Genomic DNA, 12,623 nt, shown 5'->3' on the forward strand with positions numbered 1-12,623 from the left:
CTGCCTGTGCTACATTTCTTAAAGTCATTACAAGCCCCAATGTTGTTGCTGCCACTAATAGTACTATTGTTGTTGGTGCCACTGCTAACATTGTTGGTGTTAATGTGTTTACAATTGCTACAGTTGTTAATGCCTTTACCAGCCCGAATGCTGTTGATACTGAATGCATGTGCTACTGCTATTGATGCCACCACTAGCTCCAATGTTGCCAATGCCACTGCAAACTCCACTGTTGCCTACATTTCTGGAAATGACACCTTCCTCTTTGCCAATGCTCATACTGCTGATGCCTTTTCCCTATCATTAGTCACTACTCACATGCCTACCCACACTGTCTCCAATACCCCGACCTTTGTCAAGGCTCTTGAAGCACAACCAAGGGATAAGGGACCCACCTCTAATGCCATTACAAGTTCATCTGCTGCCTGGCTTCCCGAAATGGGATCCAATCGTACTAACACCCTACATGTCACTGGTACACAGGCTACTGACACCATGTTGGGTACGCTGAAACCTGCTGCTCTTGCCTTGACCACTTCTAATCTCTCTTACGATCTGCATCTCTCAAACGCTTCCACACCTATTGCTTGTGGTACGATGCCTGCAGATCCTACTATGAGTAAGAATGCCAGTGATGCCAATACTAGCACTAGCAACACTATATCCTGCACTCTGACCAACAAAATCGCCCCTACCCTACACCTCTGATAGCGAACCTCTACCGCCCCCACCAGCGAACCTCAGCCCAGACATTTCCATACTGCTCAAAGGAGCCATAATCAATGCTAGGTCCTTAGTGGCTCATGCAATAGACGTCGCCAACCTCATCATCCTAAACAACCTAGATTTATTGGCCATTACAGAAACTTGGTCGCATACCACAGCAGATCATGCCCTTTCCCTTCCCACCCCTGACAGCTACACCATCTTTAGGAAAGATAGAGCAGACACCAAAGATGGGGGAGTAGCTGTCAACGTCAAAAATACCTTACCCATCAGGGATATGAATAACCTAGTCTTTCAATCTGGGGAACTGTTATCAATCAATCTGACCCTCTCCCACACCTCTACCTTAGCACCTCATCTACAGACCTCCAGGTCCCTTATTGACATTCAAAGAGGACCTTGCACATCTCCTCTCCTGGAATACAAAGCCCACCTCCTGAATTTTCTTTATGGGGGATTTGAATCTAGGACTTAATGAACCTACGGACGTCAATGTGCTATAATTATTTAAAATTGTTCATTTATAACACGCTTAATACAAATGAGTGGTTTGGGATTTGAACCTGTGTTGTGCTGCGTTGTCTTGCTTCCAAGACAAACGTGTTGGCCCTGAGCTATCCTTCCTCCCCTAGCCATTGCCAATGCTATGGAGGCCTTGGGCTTCTCCCAATGCATCCTGCAGCCTACTCACAACAAAGGCTGGATGTTAGACTGGCTGGAGGAGCTTAATTGTAATATCAATGTCCATTCCAATATGCCCTACCCGTGGTCTGACCATAAAACCATTGCCTTCACGACACCCAGGAACAATTAACTTCCTGCCACACCTCAAATATCACTAGCTACTCTCACGTGAAATGCCCCCAACATCACACCAACCAGGATACTCTCACTGCTAAAACCACTTACAGCCTACCAATATGGAATCAATGACCCAACCACCATGGTAGATCTGTATAACCAATTGCTTCTAGGTGCTATTGACAAGGTCGCACCTATGAGAAAACGCAAACCCAAGCCACTAGCCCACCTGAACACTTGGTATATGCCTTATCTTAAAGCTGTTGATTCTACTAAAATAGTGTCCAAGACCACCTGGAAAAAACACCCAATAATCGCCAATAAACATCTCTTCACCACATCATCCAAAAATTAGAAACAGCCCATTCTGCTAGCCAAAAGCTCAACCTATAATGATTGAATAGAAAAACCTAACTCAGGCACCTGAGAGCTCTTTGCCATTCCGCGGGAACTTAAATCACCGGTTCCACTCTCAGCCACCTGCATCAAAGACCTTACATGGTGCACCAATATTCAAAAAGCCCTACTGGACAAAACCTGTACACTCCTAACTAAAATCCTAGAGAAGGAATGTAAACTAAAACCCATTGAGACACCACTAGAGCCTGTATTCGCTCCGCTGGTTTGAGTTCACCCCAGTATCCGACCTAGAAGTAACCAAAATCATCAAAGGCCTGAAATCATCCAGATGCCAAGGCGACATCTGCCCAGCCTCAGTCATCAAAGATTGTGCCACAGAGGTTGCCCCCTTTAACGCTGCACTTATTAACACCTTCTTCTCCACTGCCTGTGTTCCGGCCAATCATAAAGATGTCTGGGTCCTTCCACTCCTCAAAAAGTCCACCCTAGATCCTACCAACCCCACCAACTCTCGCTCCATCACAACGGTCCCTTTCATTCTCAAAATATTGGACAGAGCCGCCTACCTACAGATGTAAAAGTATCTTGAATCAAATAATCTCCTTGGACTGCATCAGTCCGGATGTCCAGGTTATGGATCAGAATCTGCATTAGTAGACTTAGAAATCCAAATGGACAAGTTCAAAGACAACAGCAGGCTCGCTCTCCTCCTCTTGCTCGACCTCCCAGCTGCATTGGATTTGGTGAACCATACAATTCTTTGCCCGCACCTCTCATCGGCAGCCCATTACTCCCTTAAAGCAACAGCCTGGATCTCGTCATCTCTATTTAACAGAACAATGAAAAAGTTCTCACCTCTTTCCTCAGCTCCCTCAGCATGAGTAACCTGTCGAGTCGCCCAAGTCTCCTGCATCTACCCATGCTATACAATATCTTTCCAAAGTCCCTCTTTGACCTCCTCGACACCCAGTGTATCTCCGATACTAACTACGCAGATGACATGATTCCAAATCACTGAGCAAAGTTTATCAAACCATCAAGGCGTGGATAGCTCTGCACTCACTATGCCTAAATGATGAGAATACCGAGTTGCTCTTCATTGGCTCACAAAATCTACTAAACAAACTCGATGAAAAAATACAAGTCCTTCCCATCCCAGTCTACAAAGCAGTCAAAACCTTGGGGGTCTACCTGGACTGCACACTCTAACGCTCCAGAAAAGTAACTATAATTGCCTCATCCACGACACACACAATGAAACTCATTAACACCTGCAGACCTTTCCTCACCCCGGATAGATGCGTCACAATTGCAAGAGCCCTCATAATCTCCAGACTTGACTACTGGAATGTCCTCTTCCCTGGATCAACGACCATTAACATTAGAAAAATACAGGTCATACAAAACAATGCACTAAGAGCAGCACTGACTATCCCAAAAAAAGTTCATATCTCACCTGCTAGAAGAAAGGCCCACTGGTTGCCTACCCACAAGCGCATTTTTTTCAAATCTCTCTAACACACAAATGTCTATCAAATTGTGCACCAAGATATTTGCCAAATACATTTCGAGACCCCAATCCAACTGCCCACATGCACCTCCTTACCATCCCAAGCTTCAAATTAAAATCAGGGGGTCGCTGATTCCCGATAGTGGTTGGAAAAGAATGGAATGCCTTTCCATCATCTCTTATATCTGAAACCTCCTTCTATACATTCCGCAAATGCCTCAAAACCTGGCTTTTCTCACAATACCTGTAACTCACTTCGATCCAAATCACAGTACAGCTTATGTTTTGTGTGTCACAATTGTCCAATGTGCACAGCTGTATTGTATGCATGTATCTCGCCAATCTGTTCTCCTAAACTGCACTTACTGTATCCAGCACCTTGATGCCTTCGGGTTTGGTGCGTTTTACAAATGATGAATAAATCATTAAATACAATAAAACAGTTCTCCACTAAAGTTGGCATTAGCTCACATCGGTGGCAGGTACACCAAGTGGAAACATTTTCCAAGCGACTACGATCAGGATCCAGTGATTGATAGTAACGACTTTCACTAGATTCACCATCTTTTCAGCTACTTTCTCTCTGAATCGTTTCCTCTTCGGCATACTCCAGTTTGTACAGGTAGGGCTGAATTGATGCCATAATTCGTGAGCATTGAAGAAGCTGAAAATCAACTGTGTGAGAGAAATAAAAAAATATGTACCTAGATAACGTAAAGAATTGGGGTTTCAATTTAAAGTGCCATGTAAAAGAAAATTAGGAGAAGAAATAGACATGATATAAAAACCCATAGTGCAAAAACAAAAGCAATACATGGTCAAAAGAACTGATGTAAAAAAGACATTTGTCAATGATCTAACAATTATAATTTTTGTTTCAAGTTGTCTTTTTGTCTTTTTATTGAAATCTCGATTAACGTGTCATAGTGTCAGTGCATAAAAACAACCCAAATAAAGTTAAGGAAGCATCGAACATTTCATTTTGACATTTTGTAATTAAACCCCCAACTAAAAGAAGAAGGAGTAACTTAAATAAGTAAAATAAAATAACATATAATATAGACCCATGATTAAACAAACTCTGCCTTGTGACCTCCCAGAAATGCTGGCCCATCCAGGCACCATCTCACACTATCCCCTCCCCCTCCTCCAAGAGCCTTCCAGCCACCCTATATAACCTATTCGGCTCTCTGCTGCACCGTTAATTTTGAAATAGGTGTTTCAAGATCTGTGGCCCAAAAATCATGTGTTCTTTCCATTATACAAAATCAAAGAAAGGAACTTGTGCGGGAAAATCTTGTCCTACGTATGTGTTTGGTTAGATTTTCCATGGCTATGATCTCCCACATTTTCTACCCACTGATATGAGATGCAAGGGCGCTCTGAAGTCTTCCAAAAGTGTGCATGGTCGATTCTCACCGCCATCAACAAATGTGATATCAGATCAGCTTTAGCACCTAAAAGTGGTAAAGTACCCTCCTAGGGGTTGTCCCGCAAGTGCAGGGTCAACGTGCACATATGGAGCATGCTATCTGTAATATCCTTTATCCTCGAGAGAATCTCTTGCCAATATGTTTGCATAGTTGACAGTGCCACCACATGTGTGCAAGGTGTTCCAATTGCCCGCACCCATGCCAGCAGCGATCTGATTAGTCAGGGCGAATCGCATGTAATCTTTGGGGGTCATGTACCAACGAAAGCATAGTTTAATGGCCCCTTCCTTGATTAAGGTGCAGCGGGAGCTCTTATGGGCTCAAGACCAAATCTTTTGCATGGATACCTCAGAGATTTCAATCTCCAATTCCCTCTCCCAGCATGCCATATACGGTAATTTATCCCCAAGAGAAGCATTTTTCTTACAAATGGTAGCAGGCGGATATTTCATTTGATTCTTGGCCCTCCAAAACCCTGAGTTTCGGTGGTCGGCAACCAGCATGTTTGACCAGGTTATTTGACACCTATTGTCTAGGTTGAAAATATCTCATTTTCTCCGCTTCAGGTAACTTAAACCCCTCTTTACATTCTATAAATGTAAGTGGTGTTCCCTCCTTATATAGGTCTTTCAACCGTAAAACCCCAAGTGATTTCCATTGTGTGAATACCCTCCTCTCAAAGCCTGGGGAAAACTTTGGATTTTGCAACACCAGGGAAAGGGGACCCAATCCTGATTTAAAGTTGAGAGCAGGCTTTATCCCATTGGCACAAGGTACAGATAGTTGATTCAAAGAGACTACGCTGGGTGCCACTAGCAGATTTGGGGAGGAACGGAAGGTGGGCCAAGGGAAAATGTGAGATAACCTATTCCAGTGTCCTCCATTTTGGCCACCTCTCTGCCGATGCCCAGTCCAACATTGGTACAACCTCTGTCACCTGAAAATAATGCTGACAAGAATGGACCTCAGAGCCCCCAGCCATCTAGACCTAAGGAGTACTTTACAAGAAATTCTAGGGGGTCTGCTCTGACAAATGAAGCTCCCAACCAACTTATGTAGTTCCAATAATTCTTGCTCCAGGATAGCAATTGGCAAGGCCTGGAAGATATACAGGAGTCTCAGAGTAAGGTCATCTTGACTGCACTGACTCGCCCCAACCACGAGATTTCCTGCATCTCCCAGCGTTGGACCCTATCTTTTGTCTCCTTACACTGTGCGGGAATGTTAGCTCCTAAGAGGGCACTGAAAGTAATATTGATGCGAACACCCAGATATGTAATTTCCCTGTCAGCCCATCTAAAGGGGAAAGTGGTTTACCGGGCGTGTAGGACTTCGGGAGGTTCTATTATCGCCAACCCTGCCCACTTCCTGTAATTAATGTGGAAGCCTGATATCTATACAAATCTCTCCAGTAGATCAAGGAGTGCTGGGAGTGAAGCTAGGGGCTCCTGGATGAAGCAGGTGATATAATTGAATTGGAATATAATGTCACTTTATGTGAGCACCACCCCAGTAAGTTAGCCCTGAGATGCGGGGATGACCATGTATCATCTGTGCCAGAGGTTCTATCGCTAGTGCAAAAAGTAAAGGGTAAAAGGGACAGCCTTGTCTCATGCCCCGACCTTAATGCTGGTGAATGGGATTTGGAAATTTGCCATAATCAGTTTAGTGAAGGATGGGCCAAATCCATATGCGGGCAAAAGAGCCATTAGATAGTCCCATGACATGCTATTAAAGGCCTGGTGTACATCTAAGGAAAGGAAGGATAATCCACCCAGGCTTCGTGAGGCTAGGGTGATTAGATCCACAACCCTGGTCACTCCTATTTCGAATGAAGCCAGTCTCATCACTGTTGATTATCTGTGGGAGGACCTCTCCTAATCTAGTAGCCAGGATTTTACTATAATGTTTTGCATCAGTATTTAAGTGGGCTGTGGGGCGTTATGATGTACATTCCTCTGGTTCCTTTTCGGGCTTCGGCAACAATGTTGTTGCCGATTTGGTCTAGGAATCCGATACCCTCCCCAATCTTGAGAAGGAGTTAAATAGCTTAGTGAGTTACGGAATCAGAGGGCCTACAAAAGTTTTATAAAATGGGTTGGTGAAACCATCTGGGCCGTGGTCGTTGCCTGTTGGAAGGTAGTGAATTGCTTGGGATACTTCCTGAACCGTTTTCTCACCTTCCAGCACCTCCCGCACCTCTTCGGACATCTGGAGAAGTTGTGCTTGATGGATAAAGTCCTGAATGTGAGCTTGATTCCATTTGTGTGGGACTGATGCTCTACAAAAGAAATCCTCCATAACCTTCAACGTTCCCACCTCCATAATCACCCATTTCCCATCCACATCCCTCAAGGCCCCAATGCAATTGAGAATGGCCACCTTATTTAATTTAGCCACCAACAGTTTATTAGCCTTATTACCTCTGGAATAAAAGTATTGTTTTGTCCAGAGTATCGATTGGGTAGCCTTCCCCATCAGATGTGCTGCTATGGCCTGCCGAGATATACATAGGTCTTAGAGGGACCGCTGATTCCCTTTCGATATATGCTCTTTCTCCTTATCTTGGACTATTACTTCCATTGTGGCTTGTTGCTATTTTTGGGCCCTGCCCCAGGCTGCTGGTTGTCCTATAAAGACCCCCCAAATCACTGCCTTCCCTGCGTCCCATATAGTCTGAGAATCTAGTTTCCAAGGTATTGTTATCCTGGAAATAGTCTGTTATTGCTTCTTCTATATGAGCTTTCAGAGTTACATCAGTCAATATGGAGTCATTAAGCTTCTAGGGGGACTTATGCAGAGGGGTGGTCTGGACCAGGGCTAGTTCAAGCCTCAGAGGAGAGTGATCTGAGAGAGCTTTTTGGTAGAATATCAATTTCTGCAAGTGCTGGGATGAGGGTATTGGAGACCAGAAACATATCTAGCCTAGAGATGCCCTTATGGAAAGCTAAGTAGAAAGTTTAATCTCTCTACCCTGGGTGGAAGAAGCACCATACCTCTATGGACAAGTGCTCCCTCAGTAGTGTCGTCATAGCATACAAGTGTCTCTTGTCGTTGAGAGTAGGGGCCAGTGATTATCTAACAATTATTGAAATTGAAAGCTCTTACAGAGATAATGCATTTGAGCTAGTGTAAGTACCTTTTTCAGTTTAATACATCATGTTTTATGCATAGCTGAACAGGGCAAAAAGAAGTCATGGAGGCTCGATATGAAATGGACATACACTAAGGCAGCAGAAACTCTGATATTGTCAAACTTAGTGCCCTAGGCCACTGTGCCTCTTTCTCCTTCACCTCCTTACAGTTGTCAACTCTCTTTTTGCTTCTGCCCTGAAGCCCGTAAATGCACAACACTGCCTGGTTCTTTTTTGCATACAGCTGCTACTCTCTTCCATTACTCTGGGACCCCTGTTTGATGCTATAGGAAGGAAATATCACCTGTTGTGCTCCGATGGCCATGAAGTCAAGGATCTGACTGCTGGTCAACATCTTCATGGTGAAGTGGACTTGTTGTCCCACAGATGGCTGTAGTACCTGCCCCACTCTAACCATGGTTATGTACAATCCTGGCACCGGTTTATGACTGAAAAAAACCTCAGCTGGGAACTTCCCCAGTGGTGACCATCTTGTGGCCACACTCAAATGCTTCCATAACACTGGCCTGACACGTTTTGTGATCAGTTCTATGCACCACAGGGATACGGAGGGTAAATGTTTTTCCCAACCCCAAGCACTAACACAACTGCAGTATTTTCAGGGTTAATTGTGCAGACTGGTGGAGGTATGCTTCTTGCCTGATGGTATGGAGCGGGATGTACCTCAGGTCTTTTGACAACTTCCCTTGTTCGTTCCTAATGCCAGCGCACATGAGAGTGCACAAATGTGTTACACTAGGTGGTAACTGATCTCCCTCGCCAGAGCCATTTCCAGCAGTGGGCAAGTGGGTATTTGCTGTTGCTGTTTATTTTTTGTCTAGAACTGCCACACATTTGACTTTATACCACACAGGATGTTACTATTAGGGTGTCATTATGCTGGTGATGGAGGATCCACTGGTGTTTTGCCTGTCTTGACCTGTGACAGAAAGACTGTTTCTGGAAGAGACTGTACTGAGGTGGGGGCAAACTCGTATTCATTCTACAGCGCCTGTGGTTTCATTCTTTTCTTTCTCCTCATGTTCACTGCTTTCCAGCACAATTGTAACAATTTGGACTGTGATTGATCATAATATTTTTCTAGACAATCATCCATCTCATCAACATTGCTATTGATTATCACAATTAGGGCACGTGGCCAGCAGCGATCGAGACCTGGGATTTTTAATCTCCTCCCACCGTTCAACTATTCCATTGTTGTTATTTGCTGATCTTCAGTAGATACGATCTGCACACCTCCCCCTTCTGTCCTTGAGATAGTGGACACAACTGAGTGTGCAAACTCCTGGGATGGTCTTGGTGGATGTTCATTATTGTGGTGCAATACCTGTGCATTTTTTTGTACTGGTGCATTTACTCCACAGTAACTTTGAATGTGAGTTGGATGATGCCATCAAGTCATGATGTGCAACTCTACTTTCGTAGGTGCATACAGCAAGTGCTGCCACAGGAGAGAAAAGACAACACGCTGCATGTCTCTCCCTACATACGCCACCGAAAATAGCACCATGGTCCCTTAGCGCCATGGATTTTAACGCCTGCAAAAAGCAGGCGTTAATATCACCATGGCGCTAAGGGACCTTGTAATCAGGCGTTAAGGGTCGGCGCCTTTTACGGCGCCGTTAACCCCTTAATGCCTGATTCCTAATGAGGCCCTTAGTGTTTCTCTCCGTCTCGTTTTACCAACCCACCACTTTTGAGAATCTCCGGTAGTACACTCAGATGGTTCACTGGAAGAACATGTTGGAATACTCAGTGATGGTCGTTTCTCAGGAGTTCATATTTCTGTACAATGTTTTTGGTTTCAGATTTCTAGTGATGTTTGTGGAAATCAGAAAACCTGCTTCAGCAACCCCTCCGGATGTAATCCCAACACAAGCACAACCTGCATTTTCACGTCCTTTGCTCCAGCCAGAGGAGGGGGATTCACCTTTGAAATGAGCGGCTCACCTGGTGCTGGATATGTTGCAGTGGCGTTCTCCAATGACAAGTCCATGGTGAGCTATTGAACTGGCATATTCACAGCCATGTGTTTACATGATACATCATGTAGGATTACTCTGCATACTATTGCAGTATCAATAGCAGTCACGAAAGAACAAGGCACCATGTGACCTGAAGGTCCATTAGAGAACTCTTATGAGATACTGGGAATCCTTTTCTGTAGCATCACATAAAATGATTGCTTTTAACTAGCCTGTGGAATAACAAAAGCGTTTAACATAATGTTAGCCCCAAAATATGGCCATGCCCACTAAGCATGGGAACACATGCACCCTTTTGCATATTTCCGTCTCTTTAGACCTCCTCAGAAATGGGATGTTTTTGTGTTGGGCAACTTTACCATCAGTAGCGTTTGTTGGCATTAAAAGTACAAAGACAATATATTGTTTTGTTATGCTCCATTTAGGAAGTTAACTCTCTGCAATCTGCATAGATGCAACACCATCACCAGAGTAAAATCTACTAGTTATTGGTTTACCAAAGTGGGACCTCCTATAAAGAATTGGTCATGTTACTTTGTCCAGCCATCATTAGTATACATAAAGTGGAGACACGTGATCTTTGGGGGTGTTTATGATTGTAATTTGAGTAAATGAGGTGTCAATCTTGGGTGGGTTTGTGGGATAATGTTTCATTGAGTATGAGTATGTAGTGTTTGAGGTTTGGCAACGTGACTAGGACCCATCATGTAAGTATTTGTGGAATGAGGTATGAGCGTTGGTTGCTGGTTTGTAAGGGTACATAGGGTTTGGAGGAGTGTCCAGTAACTTTGTCCTTCGCCCCCTCAAACTTTACATGTGGATGTCATGTGAAATTACAAAATGATGGGGTTTTGATCATTGCAACGGCACTGGTTGAGAGGTTTGGGTGTGCAGTGTTTGCCTAAGGAGTCTTTTATTGGTCTTTCAATGTGCGCGTGGGTTGCTTGCCTGTGTTAAAGATGGTCTATCGGCATTCATGCGATTGTACCTTGTGGCATTGACCCCTGCACTGATGCATGTAGATGGTGAAGAATCTTCTGGCTGATAACAGTGAAGAGAGGAAAATGAGTCTATTTCAGATGTGAGTGTGTGTCAAAGGCTGAGCGTATGTGGGGTAATAGAGGTAAAGTTATTTACTGGATGCCTTGAGATGAGTACCTACAACACTGAAGGTGTTTTTTGGTCTGATGTCTGATGGGAGTTCATGTTACCTTCGGGTCAGTGTGTCCATGTATGCCATTGGGAATTTAGGGGATCTGGTTCTAAGTGTCTGGTGTATTTTTAATGTTAACCTTTGTATGTATACTTTAGGTGTCAATTCCCTCTTTCTTTTCTCTTTTTTTCTCCCTTTTAAGGTGTGAAGGGTTTACAACAATTATTCATTTTTGTAACTGGATACATAGAAAGGTTGATATTCTTTGTTTTTCAACCAAATCAATAATTTAAAAAAGAAAAAAATCCTATACACTGCCCTCCTTCCCACAGCATTCTAAATTCATGTTTGGGAATGTTATTCTGATTTTCGCTCTTCTGCATAGGATGGTTGGGTGGTTGATACCTCCCTATACTAGCTTCCAATCTCTAGAACAGTCTTCCTCCTTGGATTAATTTCAATCCCAAGCATCTTGCCTGGTGTCACTTCGTAATCATGTATTTTACAGAAACTCTAATAGCCTAATCCAGTTCACTCAACCCCCTCCTTTTTGATGGTTCTAGTTCTGCTAAGTGGCACTGTGGTCTTCAAATGCCAAATTGCATAAAAATAGAGTTAGGTAGAATGCTCATATTCACAACATGCTAATGCATTAGGTCTTTACGATTGGCTATCAACAAACTTGAATTGTGTTTATTCTTAGTAAAACCTCTCACCCCAGGCAGTATTTATTAACATAGTGTCCTATTGATGAATGTAGGTGTAACTTTTAAACATCAGTCAATTTATGAAAATGTCCTCTCAACCCTAGTGCCTTGTTAGGGGTGTTTAAGGTTAAGTGCACATTCTGTCCTATAAATTCATCCTAATAAACACAGATTTGTAAAACATAGGCATAGCAGGACAAAATGAATATGGAAAATCACTGAATTCGAATAAATGAATCTATAATGGCATATAAAAAAATCCTCCCTTATGCGTATATATTAGTCTGTACCTTCCTCTGGTCTCCTTTATGTCAACCATCTGAATTTTTTATTTTTTATTTATTCATTTTAAAAGCGCCTAGATACCTCTGGGCTTTGTACATATATTGCAGTGGTCTGAAACCTGATGCTCCTCACAAGTTTTTCACTATGACTCCCATGATCCCTCACCATTTACTCTACTGGCATGGGCTGATGGTTGCAAAACCCTCATATATCACATAACTGTATGTGGTTGTGTTGTGATACATTAAAAAAAGGAAAGCATGTTCTAAATCTCATTGCATCATTATGTGCGCGCCAAACCCCCTCCACACAAAAAAAACCAGCCTGTTCCCACGCAAATACATGAGGACATGTTTCACATACTCTTAAATGTTACTAATAGATTTGCATGCCATCCGTCACTCCCATCATCATTCATCCCCTCCAATGAGATAGGCTTAAATCAAGATGTTGTCTAATCCAAAAATAATAATTCTGTTAGGTAAAAGCTTTCCCCATGCATCCAGTG

General features: G+C 43.4%; 1 protein-coding gene across 1 annotated transcript in view; it reads left to right on the plus strand.

Annotated features, from left to right (window-relative positions):
* LOC138559368 (putative ferric-chelate reductase 1) overlaps positions 1 to 12,623 on the plus strand; it is a 482,214-nt gene that overhangs the window by 225,954 nt on the left and 243,637 nt on the right. The window contains exon 9 of the mRNA XM_069642735.1: positions 9,794 to 9,982. Within this exon, the coding sequence (XP_069498836.1) occupies positions 9,794 to 9,982 (189 nt within the window). The remainder of the gene's footprint in view (positions 1 to 9,793; positions 9,983 to 12,623) is intronic.

The sequence above is a fragment of the Ambystoma mexicanum genome, chromosome 1q, assembly GCF_040938575.1.
Source record: "Ambystoma mexicanum isolate Mex_15411 chromosome 1q, UKY_AmexF1_1, whole genome shotgun sequence".
In the NCBI taxonomy this organism is placed as follows: Eukaryota; Metazoa; Chordata; class Amphibia; order Caudata; family Ambystomatidae; genus Ambystoma; species Ambystoma mexicanum.